This window comes from Callorhinus ursinus, unplaced genomic scaffold (genome assembly GCF_003265705.2).
Source record: "Callorhinus ursinus isolate GAN/ISIS: 27379988/994484 unplaced genomic scaffold, GSC_fseal_2.0 scaffold8, whole genome shotgun sequence".
Classification (NCBI taxonomy): domain Eukaryota; kingdom Metazoa; phylum Chordata; class Mammalia; order Carnivora; family Otariidae; genus Callorhinus; species Callorhinus ursinus.
In genome coordinates, this window is record NW_027397070.1 from 70,979,036 (window position 1) to 70,996,493 (window position 17,458).

The 17,458-nt window shown below is 60.7% G+C and overlaps 1 protein-coding gene across 1 annotated transcript; it reads left to right on the forward strand.

Annotated features, from left to right (window-relative positions):
* The first annotated feature begins 6,440 nt into the window (after positions 1 to 6,440).
* On the forward strand, positions 6,441 to 16,047 carry AMN (amnion associated transmembrane protein). The gene is made up of 12 exons (XM_073894894.1): positions 6,441 to 6,584; positions 7,370 to 7,488; positions 7,599 to 7,643; positions 13,393 to 13,480; positions 13,649 to 13,866; positions 14,035 to 14,172; positions 14,295 to 14,403; positions 14,513 to 14,589; positions 14,796 to 14,973; positions 15,050 to 15,239; positions 15,620 to 15,713; positions 15,815 to 16,047. Exons 1-12 carry the CDS (start codon positions 6,542 to 6,544, stop codon positions 15,893 to 15,895), a joined length of 1,380 nt encoding a protein of 459 aa, XP_073750995.1. The 5' UTR covers positions 6,441 to 6,541; the 3' UTR covers positions 15,896 to 16,047.
* The last annotated feature ends 1,411 nt before the right edge of the window (positions 16,048 to 17,458 follow it).

Consider the following 17,458-nt stretch of genomic DNA (forward strand, 5'->3'; position numbering starts at 1 on the left):
GTCTGGGTTTCTTTTTCCGCCGTCTCTCCGAAGCACCCGGCAATGCCCTGGCCTTTCCCTCCCGCCTCTCCTCTCAGAAGTGGCCTTCCCAGTGGCCTGCGTGGCCACACAGCCCCATGCTCAAAAGGGCCCACGCTTGGCTTCAGGCTCTGCTGCCACCGTCTCAGAACTCTCGATGTTTGAAAAGGGGGTCCCACGTGCTCGGTTTGCACGAGACCCTGCAGACGATGCAGCCGTCCCTTCCTGCGGCCTCCTGGCCTCCCCTGCAGGTGGAGCGCCGACTTCTGCGCGTCCCGGAGGCTGGTGCGCCCCGCAGCCATGCTCTCAAGTCTGCGGCTTGGTCCAGAGCAGGCGCCGTGGCCCTCACCCTCCCACCAGGTCCATGCCCGGGCATCTGGCATGGTGGATGGGCCCCGGACCCGGGACCTGCCCAGCTCCCCACCTTCATCCGCCATGAGGCCTTTGGGTTCTTTGAGCCTCAGTTCCTCACCTGTCAAATGGAAGAACAGCATCTATCTCCTTTCTGAAAGGTGGTGATTAAAAAGCTGTACCAGGGTGCCTGGGTGGCTCAGCAGGTGGCGTGGCTGACTCTTGATTTTGGCTCAGGTCGTGATCCTGGGGTCCTGGGATCAGTGGGGAGTCTGCTTGAGATTCTCTCTCTCCTCCTCCCTTTGCCCCCCCTCCTCCCACAAAATCTCAAGCAGGCTCCATGCTCAGCGCGGAGCCCATTGTTGCGCTCGAACACATGACCCTGAGATCATGACCTGCACCGAAACCCAGAGTCAGACACTTAACTGAGCCACCAGGCACCCCTAAATAAATAAATCCTAAAAAAAAAAAAAAAAAAAAAAAACCAGTGCTGACCATTCAGGTGCTTGTGAGGGCTCCAGGCAATCAGGTGTTGTGTTTTTGGTTTTTTTTTAATTTTTATTTATTTCAATAATCTCTACACCTAGCATGGGGCTCTAACTCACGACCCTGAGATCAAGAGTTGCATGCTCTGAGCCAGCCGGGCACCCCGCCAGGCAACCAGTTCTAAACAGCTGCTCATAGGAGTGTCGGGGGGTAGAGGGCCAGCATGACCCCTCCCAGCTCAGCATTTCTCTGGGTGGTTCTATGGACCAGGTCCAGGGGCAGGAAGCCCTTGAGGACCCCCCAAATTACCCATTGTGGAGCCTGCTTTCCAGCACTGATGCAAAGATCATGGGTACTGCCCAGCCCCTCCCCCACGGTCCTGCCCCTCCAGGGGTCTGCTCTGCAGCCCCACTGCAGCAGGAAGGGCCGGACCCATCCAGGGTCTCAGGCCACGCTGTTCCTGCTGTCCGATGCTGGGGGGCCCGCCAGCCCATGCCCTCAGCCCTGCAGTGAAGCACACAGTGGGGAGCCCAGGGCCCCCCGGCTCTTCCTAATGCAGGCTCCCACACCCAGAACCCAGAGAAGGGCACCATGTCCCTCTATGTGGAGGCTCCCAAGTCCGCCCACCCCTGTGGTGAGAGGCTTGCGCTCCATTGTCTCTCTGGCACTCAGGCCTGGGCTCCCACCGTGGCCTCAGCCACACCAGGACCACTGAGCGACACTGCAGGTGGCCCACAGCCATGGAAGCCAGAGCCCCTGAGGACAGCCTGGACTGACAGTGTGGACAGCCCTGTGGGCTGGGCAGCCACGGAGCCACGTGGACTTGGGGTTTTCCAGCTCCTTCGGAAGGGATGCACTCAGCCGGAATTTCAGAAACTGGATGCTTTTCTTTCAGCCTTTTGGAGTTTTTTTTCTGAGTTGTACAGGAAGGGAAGTGAGCCGTATACCCCAGAAGAGTGCCCCTGCTGGTTGCACGTGGGCCAGAGGCGCCCCGGGGAACCCCCGGCAGAGGCGGCTGCAGATCCAGGCTGCCGGCCAACAGCAGAGAGTGTGTGCGATGAGAAACGGGGTGATCTGTGCAGCTCCTCCCCCTGAGCCCAGACCGCTCCCAGGACTGAGCGTAGCAGCACAGCAATCGGACCAGCCACGGCCTTGGCCTTGGTCCCTGGAGTCGGCCCTGGGGACAGCCCGGCTCTCCCTGTGAGCTGGGACCAGGGAGGCTGCCAGGCAGTGCACTGGGACCCTTGCTGCAGCCCACGGCTCTGGGGGACGGGGTGGGGCCGCTCTGTTCCAAACCTTTCAGCCAGGACTTCTGAGGACAAACTAGAACACGCTCAGAACAAGGGTGCAGGACCGTGAAAGGCCTCTCGTGCGGCAGGCTCCCAGCCCCCCGTGCTCTTGCTCTGCACACGGAAGCAGGACCGTCCCACAGGGGCCGAGGACCAAACCCGGAAAAATGTCTGAGGCCACCGACCACCGCACTTGGTCAGAGATGCCCGGTCTCTGAGGGTCCCTTTCAAGCAAGAACATGGAGGTCTGGCGAGGGGGGGCGCATCTCCTGGAGCCCTCCCTGCGCTCTGCTGGTCTTCCGTGATTGTCGCTCACCCTGCAGGACGCTCCTGGCACCCCAAATGGGTGAAGACCTCGAGCTGGGGTGGCTCGGTGTCAAGCGTGGGTTTCCTGAAAGCGGACAGCAGTATAATCCAAATCCTGAAATCCAGGAGGCTCTGTGAGAAACACCACGGCCGCGAGGAGAACAGAAGGCCCGCAGAAGAGGTCTGCGCCTTGACCCTCAGGGTCGGCCTCGGAGGAAGGCAGAACTGAGAGGCCCCCGCAGCTACTCCCCTCCCCCGGGCCCGGGGCCACGAGCTGGCGGTGGGGCGCACCCCGGAGGGGAAAGCATGTTAGGGCGTCTGGGGTGGCATGAGGCCCCCGTGAAAAGCGCTCTCGGAGCCGGGAGGACGTGCTCTCAGCCACCGTGGCCACCGGCCTGGCAGGAGACACTCCGTGCCGACCTTGGCCCGCTGGGCCACCCCCCCCGGGCGTCACACGCTGTGTGCAGTGGCACCTCCTCACAGAGGCCTGCCCTGGCCGCCTTCCCGAGTGGCTCCCTCGTGGTCGCCGCACACTCTGCCCTCCTCCCCCATCCCTGCTCCCTCCGAGCCCCACTCAGAACCGTGTGGTGTGTCCCTCCTCCACCTCCCCAGCCAACAGCAGGTCCAGGAGGGCCGTGCTCCCAGCCCCCGCTACATGCCTGGCCCCAAGAGTGCGCACCAACGGAAGGCCGGGAGCCATCCGGAGACGGACAGGGAAGTCACGGGTCGGGCCGGGGACTATTCCAGGACCCGCAGGCCCTGCAGGTGACCCGGCTGCCTGTGGGGAGTGTCCGCCATCCCTTCTTCCCACACATATTTTTGGGGTGGCCCCTGTGCTCCGGGCCCCAGGGCACATGGCGGAGGATGCTGACAGTGGGGAGGCCCACGGTGGCCCCTCTGGAGAGGTGACTTCATGCAGAGACCAGAGTCTTAAAGGGGAAGCCCTGCCAAGAGGGGCTGCACCCCCATCGTCCCACGGCCACCACCTCACCTTCCTTTCCCTGTGTGGGAAGAGAATCATGCATGCTGGAGAGGGACAGTAAGGCCCAGAGATGTGCAGGAGACTACCCAAAGTCACACAGCGAAGCAGGGACAGAGGTGGGGGTGAAGGAGCTGGGGAACTGTTCTTGGGGCTGGATCCATTTCCACAGAGTTGTAGAGAAGGGAGAGGGGGAGGGAGAGTGGGAAGGGGGTGCTTCGCATGGCTCTGCAAGTCTTGGGGGCACCCCCAGGGCGGCAGGGCTGTCACTCACGTGCCCTCACACCAGGGGAGGGCTGAGGTGGCCCATCAGAGCACAGCAATCCTGCGCCATGGGACTGGTGTAGCATTGGAAACAGTAATCAATCAGAGGCCTCGCTGAGACCATGCAGAGTGGCCTAGTCAGGGAGTTGTGGGGTCCAGTTCTCCCAGGCCATCTTTCCTGCCATGTGGAGGAGGTTGTGCACAGAAGGAAACCAGCCCAGCGAGGGCAGTCAAGCCAGGACAGAGTGAGACTGAGACACGCAGGCAGACACAGAGACCAAGAGTTTTCGCTGGTCACTGGATCCAACCTTGCCTGAAGCAGGTGCTTCAGGGCATTTCCTGGTTACTGGAACAAACTCACCTTGGGACTTTGCATTTCTCCTACTTCCAATTGTGGTCCCGACCAATTCCAAAGTGTGTGCTCACATGCGTACCTGGGTACCCAGGGCACCTGTGCGTGCAGTTTGGGGCCTTCTGTGAACACAGGGCACCTGCGGCACGGTCCAGCCATGCCCTGCATCATGTCTTTGCTCCTGAGGTGTCCCAGGGGCTCTCGGGCAGCTCTGGGCCAGGGCTGCTGCCTGTCAGCATGGGCTCCAGCCTGGGCCACCCTCTGACGGCTGGACACTTCTGGGCCCCTGTCCAGCTGCTGCTCAAGAATGCCCCCTTCAGGCTGGGGAGATGAATGCCGATATCTCATGGCCCACCAGCCCCAACTCCTCCTGTTCTGCCACCTTGAGTATACCATCCACACCGTGGCTACAGCTGTGACCTCCTCCGTGTCCCAGCTTTAACGCCACCTCTTCTAGGAAGACTTCTCTGACTGCCCAGGCAGCCTTGCTGCCCTGTTCAGACAGCACAGTCTCTCTGGGAATGGCCTGCCCAGGTGGGGAGGAGTGGTCAGAAAGTTCCACTTCCCCAAGGCCCAACATCCCATCCTCTAGAGCCTCTCCTGGGCCTCGGCCTCAGTGCAATCCACTTTCTGAGTTGGGAGAAAGATGCCGCCAGCCTTGGGAAGAACTACCTGGCCTTTCAGGCATGGCTGTGGTGCTCTGGGCCCTGGGAATGAAGTTCGCTGAGCCCCCCAAGCTCTCTGCCTTGAGAGCCACAAATGGGGTGGTGGGAGGAGGTGAGGGGAGCAGAGCCAGACACGCTGGTGGAGTCCCAAGAAGGCCCAGTCCGCAGAGCTGCCTAATTCCCAGCGAGAAGCAAGACAAGGGGCAAAACAGATGTGACCCCCAAGGAGCCGGTCTGTTCCTGGTCACGGCTTCCTCAGAGGAGGAAACTTCCTGACAGCCCAATAGGCAGACAAGGCCAAACTCCAGGGCCAGGGAGACCCCTTCCCCATCCCAGGCAGGGCTGGCTCCGCCGCACTCCTGAGAGCAGGTGCCTGCCCCCCACTGGACCAAAGGGTGGCAAAGCTGGTGTGCTCCCTCCCTATTCCCACTCAGAGAAGTCCTGCCCCTTCCCAGGGGCAGGTCCCACCCTCCTTGGATGAAATATCGGCTGTGGGGGAGACCCAAAGACCAGTCAGAGTGAAGGGTCTAATCCCAGGGGTCTGCAGGGGAGAGGTGGGGATGGAGGAGAGGGCAGGGTGGCCAGGAGGGAGGAAGGCGCCAGGGAGCCCCAAGGCTTAAGTCGTTCCCCTCCATCACCTGCCCTCCATCCCCCATTCCGCAGTCTCTCTCCCCTCACCAGCTCCTCCTGGGCCCCGTGGTCCACCCTCCACTCCTCCCCTTGCCATCAACCATAACCAAGAAGGTGCCATCTGCCCGACTGCCGTCATCCACAGGTCACCCTACCCCCTGATAATCAATTCGCCACCCGCCCCACCTGTAACCCACTGCCCATCATCCAGTTTGCTGTGCCCAGTCTGTCCACCCACCCACCTACCCTTTTACCATCCCATCCCCCACAAATCCATCCTCCCCCATTCACCACCATCCACCCCAGCCCCATGCCTCCGACACCCCCTACACAGTTGGTCCACCTGTCCATCCATCCATCCATTGATCCAGCCATGCTCTCATCCACCCATCAGCCAGTCCTCTACTAACCTGCTACTCAGTCCACCTAAATCCTGTTGATTCACTCATCCACCGTTCAGTCTCATCCACCAGCCATTCATCAGCCAGAATCCGCCACCTTTTCTCACCCACCGTTCATTGCAACAAACTCTATCCAACATCTATAATTTATATCTCACCCATCACCCACCCTTTTTTGTCTATCCTCCATGCTTTCCATCTTCTTCCCCACCCGAACACTACCCACCATCCATTGCCCCCCCCTCCACAAGCCACTCCTCCCTCCCTCCATCCACCACCCGTCACTCACCATCCCCCAAACTTCTGTTCCTCCTCCATTGCTAACCAGTGCACGCACCCTCCGCCACTCACCAGGCGCCCACCACCAGCCATTCGCCGAGTGTTCCTCGGCGCTTGCCCGGCACGACCCATCTGCCACCATCCACGGTGCTTCCGGGCTGGGAGGCAGGAGGGCCCTGCTTGGAAGGGTGGGCACCCAGCCCCAGCAGGTGGGCAGAGAAGGTGCCGCGCCAGCCTCACAGGGTCAGAGGCAGCAGGGAAACCTGAGGTTGTTCACCAACCCCCCCCCAACACACCCTTGTCCCGGAGCAGGGGTGTTGTGACAAGCTCCTCCTCCCGGGCACCCAAGGTCCTCAGGTCCCGGAGGGCTGAGTGTGGGGGAGGGAGCGAGTCCGACCGGCGCCTCGAGGGGCCCGGGGGTAAATGTGTAACCGCCCGGCCGCCCGCCCCGCCCCGCCCCGCCCGGTCAGGTGGGCCCCGCGGGGCAAAGTCTCCGGGTGGCGACGCGGGAGCGCGGCGGGATGGGGGTTCCGGGCCGGGTCCTTCTGTGGCTGCAGCTGTGCGGTAAGCGGGGGGCGCGCCCTGGTGGAGCCCGGACGGCGGCGGGCCCCACACACCCGCGAGGGCCTCGGCTCGCCCGGGGCGGAGGGCGGCAGCTGGGGAGGTTCCCTGGCCTTGTGGAGGCGAGGCCCCCGGCCAGGATCTCCCCCGCCCCCTCGGGGCTCGGCCCTGCCCTCGGGCGCCGGTGGTCGGTTTGCGAAATGCGCAGCGTCCCCAGTTCCTGCCCACAGCAGCGACTGCGCGCGCGGGAGTGTGCGGGCTCCACAGCCTGACTCAGTTTCCCCGTCCCCGAGGGCGCGCTGACCCTCCCCCTTTGCACCCCAGTGGGCGCGTGTCCTCGGTGTACGCCCCCAGGCCCGGGAGCTTGAAAACTGCAGCCCCGTCCCTGTCCCCCTCTCTTAAGGCCCTCGCGGTTCCCTCAGGACACAACTCCCAATCAGAGCCCGCCCTCCGGCCCCTTCTACTTGGCAGAGGCCTCCGCTACCCTTTACCTCGGTCTGTCGGTTGTCACTGTCCTTGCCCGGCCGTGCGCTCTGCTCCAGCGACGGGCAAACGGGGTGGGGGGGGGGCGGCGGGGCGAGGAGGCGATCTTGGCGGGCGTCCTAGAGGGGGCATATAGGAGCGGACTCCGCAGATCCAGTAGGAGTTCGTCACACTGAGGCGGGGCTTTCGCAGGGTCTGGGCCGCCCTGGTGACCCCATCTGCGGCCGGGGCTCTGTGGCCAACCTTCCTTCCGCCTGTGGGTGGGGGCGTCTGAGCGGGAGGCACTGAGTCATCCCCATCCCCAGCGCTGACCCGGGCCGCCTACAAACTCTGGGTCCCCAACACTGACTTCGAACCCGCTGCCAACTGGAGCCAGAACCGGACCCCGTGTGCGGGCGCCGCCGTCGAGTTCCCCGCAAACAAGGTGCCTTCTCCCCACCCCCGGGGTTGAGGGGCTCGGGATGGGGACTCGCGGGGCCAGGGGTGGGGGAGAGGCAAAGGGTGTCCGCTAGCCAACACCACTTCTTCCTGCAGATGGTGTCAGTCCTGGTGCGAGAGGGTCACAGCATCTCAGACATGGTGAGGGGGGCTGTGGCTGAGACCCGGGATGGAGGGGGGCTGGTGGTCCCGCCTGGTCCTCCTGAAGCACCTTTCTTGCCTTGAGATCGGCCCCCACCCACATGGGAAACCGTGCAGGCCTTGGGCCTTTGTCCTCTGGAGGGCCTTCTGGGAGGTGGGGGACCCGTAGGGGAGGGCAGACGCTCGTCCTGTGGCCCCAGCTCAGGCTGTGCCCCAGCCTTGGAAAGGGGTTCCGAGGGTGCCTCCTGTCCCCAGTGCCCTCTGCTTCTGGCCTCCAGCCCCCAGTAGTCTGTCTTCTCTAAGGTTCTCTCCAGGAAACACCCTTCCCCTACTCTTCTCCCCAAAGCCTTTCTCCGTCTGGTACCTAAAACCCCCCATCAGAAGTCTCAGGGGTCTTTCTCTCAAACTGCTTCGCAGGACACTAGTGTTCCAGAGAATGGTGGGAATTAGGGTTAAAAGAGGTTCCATGACCAGTAAATTTGGGAGAAGCCACCTACTTGTCTGGAGCTTTCGGGATGTGTTAAGGGCTCTGATAAGGCCTGGGAGAAAGACTTCCGCTGTTTATTAAAGGCAGGGTCGGCAAGCTACGTACTGGCCAAATGCAGCCGCATGGCCGGAGCTAAGAATGGTTTTGAAACATTTAAATGGTTGGGGGAAAAAAGCCAAAAGATGAACACTTTTGTGGCACGGGAAATATAGAATTCAGTAAATCATGGTTTATTAGCACACAGCCCCGCCCATTTGGTTGCTAACATCTATGGCCGCCGTCACACTACAAGGCAGAGTTGAGTGGCCATGAGGGAGTCTGTGTGGCCCTCAAAGCTTAACGTATTTACTGTCCGGCCCTTTGCAGAAAGAGTCACCGCTCCCCAATTCAAAGTGTCATTTCCTGGAACCTGGGGATTTCAGGGTCCCCTCCTAGTTAAGCACCCCCACAGCACCCGCTGTCCTCTGGGTTGATCATTGTCCTGTCAACAGCCGACTTGCCAGCAAGGTGTGACTGATGTGAGGGTTGCTGGCTCTGAGTAAGGGTGGAGTTGGTGGGGGGGGGCAGTGCTCTGGGTGTGGGTGCCAGGGCTGGGGCTGTCATCTAGAGGCCACTGGATTTTGTGTGGGTAGGTGAGTTGGGGGAGGCATCTGGTAGCCCCGGCCCCACCCAATCTCTTGCCCAGATGCAGGATCTGGGGACCCCAGGCCTTATTTCCACTCCCTGAGATGTCTTGGTTAATGGATGGTTTCCAAAAGTGGCATTAACGGTGGGATCCTGCCACTCATGGGGCAGGACAAATCAGTGCAAGGGACCCCTACCCCCACCTGTGAGCCAGAGCTGTCCCTGCCTGGGCCGGAGGCATCGGGCCGAGACGGGCAGTCCCTGGTCCTGGCAGATCCGGGGTCAGGATGCCCTTTTACATCTGTCCAACCCAAAGACTAAGGTGCGGAAGGGGGCAGCAGCAGGTGAAGGATCGAGGGGAGGCATGGGGGGGCAGCTGGGCCCAGCGCCCACTCCCCCTGGCCGTGCCTAACTGTGGCGACCAGGCAGGCAGCAGCCCGGAGCAGGAAGAGGGGCATCCAGAGCAGGTGCGGGACCCTTGGGGTGGGGGCCTGGGGCCTGGGAGCCTTCCCTGCTGACTTAGTTATTTTCATGATCTCCTTTGGAAGAGCTCGAGGATCTTAAAAGAGACATCCATCCATTCATTCATTCATTCATTCATTCATTCATTCATTCATCGCCTGACAGGTCCCTCTCTCTGGCCCTTCTTTCCATCCCCAGCTGTCCAAATGGGAGTCCCACCTCCTTTCCTGGGGGCCCGTGAGGCACCCCCTCACCTCCCCAGCCTCTCCTCCTGCACCAAGGGGCTTCCCCCCACTCTCCCACCCCTGCTGGAAGACCCTGGCGGGAACTGTCCAGGGGCCCGGGAACAGGCTGAATGGACCCAGAGCTGCCCCAGACCGCCTCCCAGCCCCGCTGCATGGAGGTCCCTCCTCCATGACCCCCTGTGCTCAGCATTATCTGGCTGCCCAGATGTAGCCCTAGTAAAAGGTGCACCCACAGCTGTGTTTTAATTCGCACATCTCAGGTTTGGAGCTTCCCCCTCTGGGATTTTCCCCTTCCTGAACCCCCTCTCCCCTCCCATTTCTATTCGCCCAGTTTTCGTGGTCTGGAATGGAATCTCATCTTTTTTTTTTTTTTAATTTCTTTCCTTTTTTTTTTTCTTCTTTAAATTTTTATTGTTATGTTAATCACCATACATTACATCATTAGGAATCTCATATTTTCTATCCATCAATCCGTGGTTGGTTTGAGAGACTGCAAGTGTCTTCTCACTGTGAACTTTTGGCGTGTGGTGCCCTTCGCCGAACAGCTGCCCTCCTAATCTGTGCTGCAAAATCCGCTGCCTTATATGGGTGTTCGTGGCGTTTTAGGAATCTTTTTGCTGCTGCTGAGTCGCAGCCTTAGCCGAGCACATGTGTAATAAGTGATTACATCGCAGTTCCACAATCAGGGGCCCACGCTTGAGTGGGGCACTAGCTAGGCACCCAGCTTTATTCTTCTTCTTAGAATAAGCACAGTTTCTGACCTCTTCCCCCAAGCCACCAGCCTCGCCCCTTGGCTGTGGCTCAGCCGCCCTGGGTGCAGGGCGCTCTGAGTTCTCCCTTGTCCCTTTGTCTCTTCCCGCCGGCACCACGTGGTCCTCACGCTGTGGCTCTGTGGGTAGGCTTAATGCCCGCTGGGGCAACTCTCCCGTCCACTCTTCCGCCACAGGGCCAACTAGTTCTTTGTGGATCGGATTGTTGCAAAGAAACTGGAGGGTAGGTTTATCAGGTAACAACAGCCACAACAAAACCCCGGAATTTTGTTTGGGAATGAACACCCGCTTTCTATCATCAGGCCATGAATTTCTCTGCAAATGTTTCGTATCATCCATCATAAAACTCGATACTAAGAGTTTTCGAGTGGTGCCCATAGAGGTCTTGTATAGATCGGTCCATTCATGAACACTTTGTAATGTGGTTTCTCTTGTGAACAGTGCTCTATTTTTAAAAATTACCTGTCTAGTGGTTTACTTTTATGAATGACGAGAGTTGCTCCTCCTTTCTTCCAGTCCTGACTCCTTTTATTTCTTTTTCTTTCCAAATAGCATTGTCCAGGGGGCGCCTGGGTGGAGTAGTTGGTGAGGCGTCTGTCTCTTAGTTTCTGCTAAGGTGGTCATCTCAGGATCGTGGGATCAAGCCCTGTGTCAGGCTCCGTGCCCAGCGGGGAGTCTGCTTGGGATTCTCTCTCCCCTCTCTCCCCCCAACTCTCTCTCAATAAAATAAATAAATGAATCTTTAAAAAAATATAACATTGTCCAGGACTCCTCCCCCTAGGTTAAACAAAAGTGACAAAAGCGGGCATCCGTGTCTTGTTCCAATGTGAAAGAGAAGGCATGTCACATTTCTCCATTGAGGGTAATGTTTGCTGTAGGGTTTTGGTACATAAACTTTATTGAACTGTGGAAATTCTATTACTAGCTTGCTAGCTGCTTCTTAAAAAATCATAAATAGGTTTGTTGGACTTCTCTGGTGTGTTTTGTTGTTGTTACTGTTTTTTTTTTTTTTTTTTACATCAAGTGAGATACGATTGCCCCCCCCTCCTTCCTTTTAGCCTGTTAGTGAGGTTTTCTGAGGTTGAACTGTCATTACGAGACTAATGTCCTCCTGGCACCTTCCTGTAGGTGCAGGTCAGAGCATGCCTTTTCTGCAAGACACCTGACTTCCGTCTGCCCTAATACACTGCTTTTGTTGGCATAAGACTCCTCACTGCCATTAGCTGGAACACCATCATACACACGACTGGGCAGTGGGGTTGGGAGCAGTCCCGGGACAGGAACCCCAGGATCACCATGCATTTTTAAAATACAGTAATGGATCTAGTCACTGATATATATTTTTAAAGATTTCTTTCTTCATTTTAGAGAGAGAGCGTGTGAGCGGGAGGGGCAGAGGGAGAGGGAGATCCCAAGCAGACTCCCTGCTGAGCGTGGAGCCCGTTGCAGGGCTCGATCTGACGACCCCGAGATCATGACCTGAGCCAAAACCAAGATTTGGACACTCAACCGACTGCACCACCCAGGTGCCCCTAGTTGGCTGATACTTTATTTGGGATTTTTTTTTGCGTCTACATTTATAAGTAGAACGAACCTACAATTTTTCTTCATCTGGTTTTGGAATCAAGATCAACACAGACCTCATGAAATGGCCTGGGCAATTTTCACTCATTTTTTCTGTTTCTCAGAACAACTTCTGTTAAGAAGAAATCAGTTGTTCCTTGAGAGTGTAGTGTACATGTAAAAACAAGGGTGCTGGAAAGCGACTGGCATTTTAATTTCTTTAATGTTTGCTGGTCTATGCAAATTCTCTATTGCTTCTTGTGTCGATTTTGACATTTTGGATTTTTCTAGAAATTTCACCCAGGTTTTCAAGTCTGGCAGTCCTTTTTATTTCTTAAGCTTTTCAGTGTCCGTGTCTTCCCACAAACAAGTCCTTTTGATGTATTTCTTTCCTTCTTCCTCCAGCCAAGCATGTTTTCAGGGCAGGTCTCTGCTGCAGTCTGAAGTCTTTTCCTTAGGCTCCTGCATTTGAATGGAGCTTTGGCCATATATAAAATTCGAGATGGGACCGTCTTTTCCTTTAATACGTAAAATATCGTTACATTGTCTTTTTGCATCCATTGTTGCTCAGAAACTTGACCTCTGAGTTTTTTTGTTGTTCCTGGGTGATCTGTTCTTTGTCTCTGAAGCTTTTAGAATGTTCTCTGTGTCGCTGACGTTCCTAAACACACTGCTGCGTGTCTGGGTGTGATTTTCTTGCTTCCCATGCCACGTGATGCCTTTCCATCTGAGGTTTCTCAGCTTTCTTCAAATCTGGAAAATGCATCCTCCTTGCTTCTTCAAATATCCCACGTTTGTATCTGCATTTTGGCCCCGTGGTGTCAAGCCTCCCTCCCTTCGTAGGGGCTCCACCTTCTCCTGCTCTGCCCTGCAGAGTCCCTCCGCAGGGACACCCCGGTCGCTGGACCTTCTCCAGCTGGACCAGTCCACATGTTTATCTCACCTAGTGTGCTCTTCCTTTCAATTATTCCGTGTTCTGTAATTTATATTCCCCCTCTTTGGTTCTTTTTATTATTAAGTTTTAATTTTCATTCCAGTATAGTTAACATACAGTGTTATGTTACATTCGGGGGTACAGTATAGTGACTCAACCCCCTTTGGTTCTTTTCCAAAAACAAGGTCTTGTTCAGGCTTCGCACTGCGACGCCTTCCCCGGTTCCTGGGCGCATCCGTCTCCAGGGTTCACTCCCGCCGGCCTGTGGGTGGGGCTGCCTCTTGTCACAGTGCCGCTCCCTGCACCTCCCTCCTCTCCCTCACACAGTTCAGGGCTGCCTTCACCCCCTCCCCCCCGCCCCGCGGCTTGGGTTCCTGTCTTGTACAGGTCCTCGGGGGTGATGGGAGAGGGCAATGACCCTAGGGTCACCCTGCCCCAAACTCTTCACGCCCCCAGGTCTCAGGCTGGGTATGGCTCCTTGGCCTGCAGTCCTGTTCTCTCCGGCTTCTCTGACCCTCAGCCAGGGCCAGGCGCCCCCAGCCCCTGACCTCACCTGCCTGCTCGGTGGTCTACGCTCCCCTCCCCGAGAACACAGGGGCGGGGGCGGGACCCCGTGGCACCTTGGACCACCGCGAGGCGTCGCCTCCGCCTGTGCTGCCTGCAGCTCCTGCCGCGGGACGGGGAATTCGTCCTGGCCTCGGGGGCCGGCTTCAGCGCCCCGGACGCCAGCAGGGACCCGGGCTGTGGCACAGGTGAGGGGCGCGGGGGCGGGGGCGGGGGCGGGGGCGGGGCTGGGTGGGGGGAGAGGGGACCGGGGCGGGGCCTGTCCGGGGGGCGGGTCTTGGGGGAAGGGCGTGTCGGGGCGGGGCCTGTTTGGGGGGCGCCGCTCCAGCGGAGCTCAGGGACGCGCGCCCACCCAGGCGCCCCTGCGCTCTTCCTGGACCCCGACCGCTTCTCGTGGCACGACCCGCGCCTGTGGCGCTCCGGGGACGCGGCGCACGGCCTCTTCTCCGTGGACGCCGAGCGCGTGCCCTGCCGCCACGACGACGTCGTCTTCCCGTCCGACGCCTCCTTCCGAGTGGGCCTCGGCCCGGGCGCCCGCCCCGCGCGCGTCCGCAGCGTCCGGGCTCTGCGCCAGGTGAGCTGGCGCGCGGGGCCGGGGCTCGGGTCTCCTCTCCGCGCCTCGGCCCGGGCAGTGCCCCTCCCGGAGCGCCTCCGCCCCTGCCAATCCCCGCACGTGAGTTCCGAGCACTCAGAGGCTGTCCCCTCCTCGGGCGGGCGCCGCTCGTGACCCGGCCACCCGCAGACGTTCACGCGCGACGAGGACCTGGCTGCGTTCCTGGCGTCCCGCGCCGGCCTCCTGCGCTTCCACGGGCCGGGCGCTCTGAGCTTGGGCCCCGAGGCCTGCGCCGACCCGTCGGGCTGCGTCTGCGGCAACGCCGAGGTGAGCGCGGCCCGCAGCGGGGTGGCGGGGGCCCGCTCGGGGTGGGGGCCTGGCGCCCGACCCTCTGCCGCCGTGGTCAGGCCCTAACCGTCTCCGCGCTGACGGCCGCTTCCCTCCTCCAGGTGCAGCCCTGGATCTGCGCGGCCCTGCTCCAGCCCCTGGGCGGTCGCTGCCCCCCGGCCGCCTGCCGTGACGCCCTCCGGCCCGAGGGGCAGTGCTGTGACCTCTGCGGTGAGCGCCCCCTCCCGGCACGTGAGCCTAGCTACTCTGGTTCGCCCCCAGCCTCAGTTTCCCTGATGGTCCCGGGCCTGCGCCGCCGACCCCTACCCTCCTGTCGCAGGAGCCATCGTGTCGCTGACCCACGGGCCCACCTTTGACATTGAGCGGTACCGGGCGCGGCTGCTGCAAGCCTTCCTGGTAATGGGGCCGCGCCCCTCCACCCTCGCCTTGTCACCCCCCCTCCGCGCCCACCCGGGACCTCCTCCTCCGCAGGGACCCCGGGGCCCCACTTTGCCTCACTGACGTGGTCACTCTCTGCGCACCTGCCCACCATTCGTCCCTGCCGCCAACGCCCCGCACGTCTGAGGGCGAAGTCCCTGGGACAACCCTGTCTCCCTCCCCAGCCCCAGCATCAGGGGCTGCAAGTGGCCGTGTCCAAGGTGCCGCTCCCGCCCCGGCCGCGCGGGACCGCAGGCGCGGAGGCGGACACGGAGATTCAGGTGGTGCTGGCAGAGACCGGGCCCCAGACGGGCGGTGCGGGGCGGCTGGCCCGTGCCCTCCTGGCGGACGTCGCCGAGCACGGTAACCGCGGGTGCGCTTTTCTCGGCCCCTGCTCCGCCCCGCGTGGGGGAGACTGAGCCGGCGCCCTCCGTTGCAGGCGAAGCCCTTGGGGTCCTGTCGGCGACAGCCCGGGAGTCGGGCGCGCCTGTCGGGGATGGCTCGGCGGAGGGGCTGGACGGTTCAGATTTGCGCGCGGAGCTGGCAGGCGGAGTGACGGCTGGGCTGCTCCTGTTGCTGCTGGCGCTGGTGGCGGGGGTGCTGCTGCGGCGCCGCGCTCCGAGGCCCACGTACGCAGGCGGGGCCGCGGGGTCGGGAGCTCCCGGGAGGCGGAGGGCCGCGCGGCGGGGCCTCGGGGTTGCGGGGCGAGGCTGAGGGGCGGGGCCTCAGGCACGCAGGGCGGGGCGGCGGGGGAGCTGTGGGGCTGTGGGGGCTCGGGACCAAGAGGCGGATCTGCAGGGGGGCGGAGGCCCGGGCAGGCGGGTCTCGGGGCCGTGGGGCGGGGCCTCGTGTACTCGGGGCGCCGCCGCGGGGGGCCCGGGACAGCGGGGCGGATCCGCCGGGGGGCGGAGGCTCAGGTCGCAGGGGCGGGGCCTCGGGGCGGAGGGTCAGGTACCAGGAGTGGGGCGCTGAGTCGCCGCGAGGGCTCACGTGCTTCCTTGTTTCCCAGGGGGAGCAGGCGCGACGAAACGGCCTCCGCGCCCGTCGTGGCGGCCCTGGGCTTCTCCAACCCGGTGTTCGACGTGGCGGGCTCTGCTGAGCCGGTGAGGGGGCGGGTGGGAGTGTCGGTCCTCCCCGCGGCCGTGCTGGGCGCCGACGCCCCTTGACTCTGCGCCCCCGCCCCTTGATTCTACGCACCCCGCAGCCTCCCGCGCAGAAGGTGGAAAGCAGCAGCGCCAGCCTCAGCTACTTCATTAACCCGCTTTTCGCGGAGGCGGAGGCCTGAGCAGCCGCGTCACTTCTGCCCTCCGCCCGCCCCCGCGAAATGTCCGCGTCTCTGACCTTACGAGATCCCCGTGCCCTTCTCCACACACTCCTTGTTCCCTGCGGGCAAAGGATAGGGTGGCTTTGCCCAATAAAGAGGTTTCCTGCACCTGCCATCAGCTGTCTCGTGTGTCCCCCACCCCTTTGCCTATGCTGGAGCGTGGAGAGCCGGCCAGTGCCCTCGTCAGTCCGTCCGTCCACTGGTGGGCGGTGGTCCTCAGAGCCCTCCCTTCTGGCCACCCGCAAAGGGCAGCTCCGGGCACTACCTATAGAATGGGTCCGTCAGAAAACTGCGGTCTGCAGAGCTGCGCCCAGAACAAGGAGGGGGCTGCCTCTGGTGCAAGGGGAGGCGACTGAAGCACGGGGGTGAGGCACCTGGTGAGGCTGGCTGTCCGGGACACCCCCAACGTCATGCCAAATGGTTGTCGGCCTTGCAAATGGAACAGCCGGTCATTTCAGCAGAAGGCTGGGTTCCCTCTGGGACGGCAGAGGACTTGCATGGCCGGATGTTCAGACTGTGGCAAAGCCAGAGGCAGGCGAGTCTGGAGACCCCAGGAGGAACAGGAGGAGGGAGGAAAAGGAGGGAGTCGGGAGAGGCCGTTGGCAATGCGTGTCCGTGGGGGGAACGTGAGAATTCAGGGCGCTGCCGGTTTCTCACTGGCCGGCTGTTTCCGGAAGAAACTCCTGCTGCTGGTCTAGTCCGGAGGCTGCTTCCCGTGGGAGGGAGGACAGGCGGGTAGGGCGACAGAGCTGCCCGGCCGGCTGCGGGCTCTGTGAGCACAGCGTCCTTTACTCAGGCTCACGTCTCCTTCTTTTGATGAAGACCTTCCCTCAGAAGCACCCCCGATCAAGAGTAGGGTCACCTGGGGGGGCTCAGTCAGTTAGGCGTCCACTTTCGGTTTCTGCTCAGGCCATGATCTCAGGGTTGTGAGATCGAGCCCTAGGTGGGACTGCATGCTGGGCATGGAGCCTGCTTCGGACTCTCTCTCCCTCTGCCCCTCCCGCCTTTAAAAAACAGTTTATCGGTGGGTCATCTGTGTCCCTCCGTGCCGGGAGAGACCTTTCCTGGGTTTTGGGTCCCACATCGGAGTAGTCAGAAAGTTTCTTCTTAGCAATAAGAAGCATGTGAGGCGGGGCGCCTGGGTGGTTAGCGTCTGCCTTTGGTTCAGGTCATGATCCCAGGTTCTGGGATCGAGCCCCGGATCGGGCTCCCTGCTCTCCCTTCTCCCTCTCCCCCTGCTTGTGTTCCCTCTCTCGCTATGTCTCTCTGTCAAAAAATAAATAAAATCTTAAAAAAAAAAAAAGAAAAGCATGTAAGGCCACATTTGAAAAAAGAGGAAGGTTCGGAGGAAGACATCAGGCGTTTCCCGTCTGAACGCCGAGTCTTGTTGAGGCTGAACGTGTTGGAGGTCACCAGGAAGCACGGGGCTAGCATCACCTGCCGCTTCTGCCAAGGGCTGACGGCCAGTGGGTACACACTTCAGCACGATTATGCAGTGTTGGTGAGCAGCACCGGGTGGGGCCC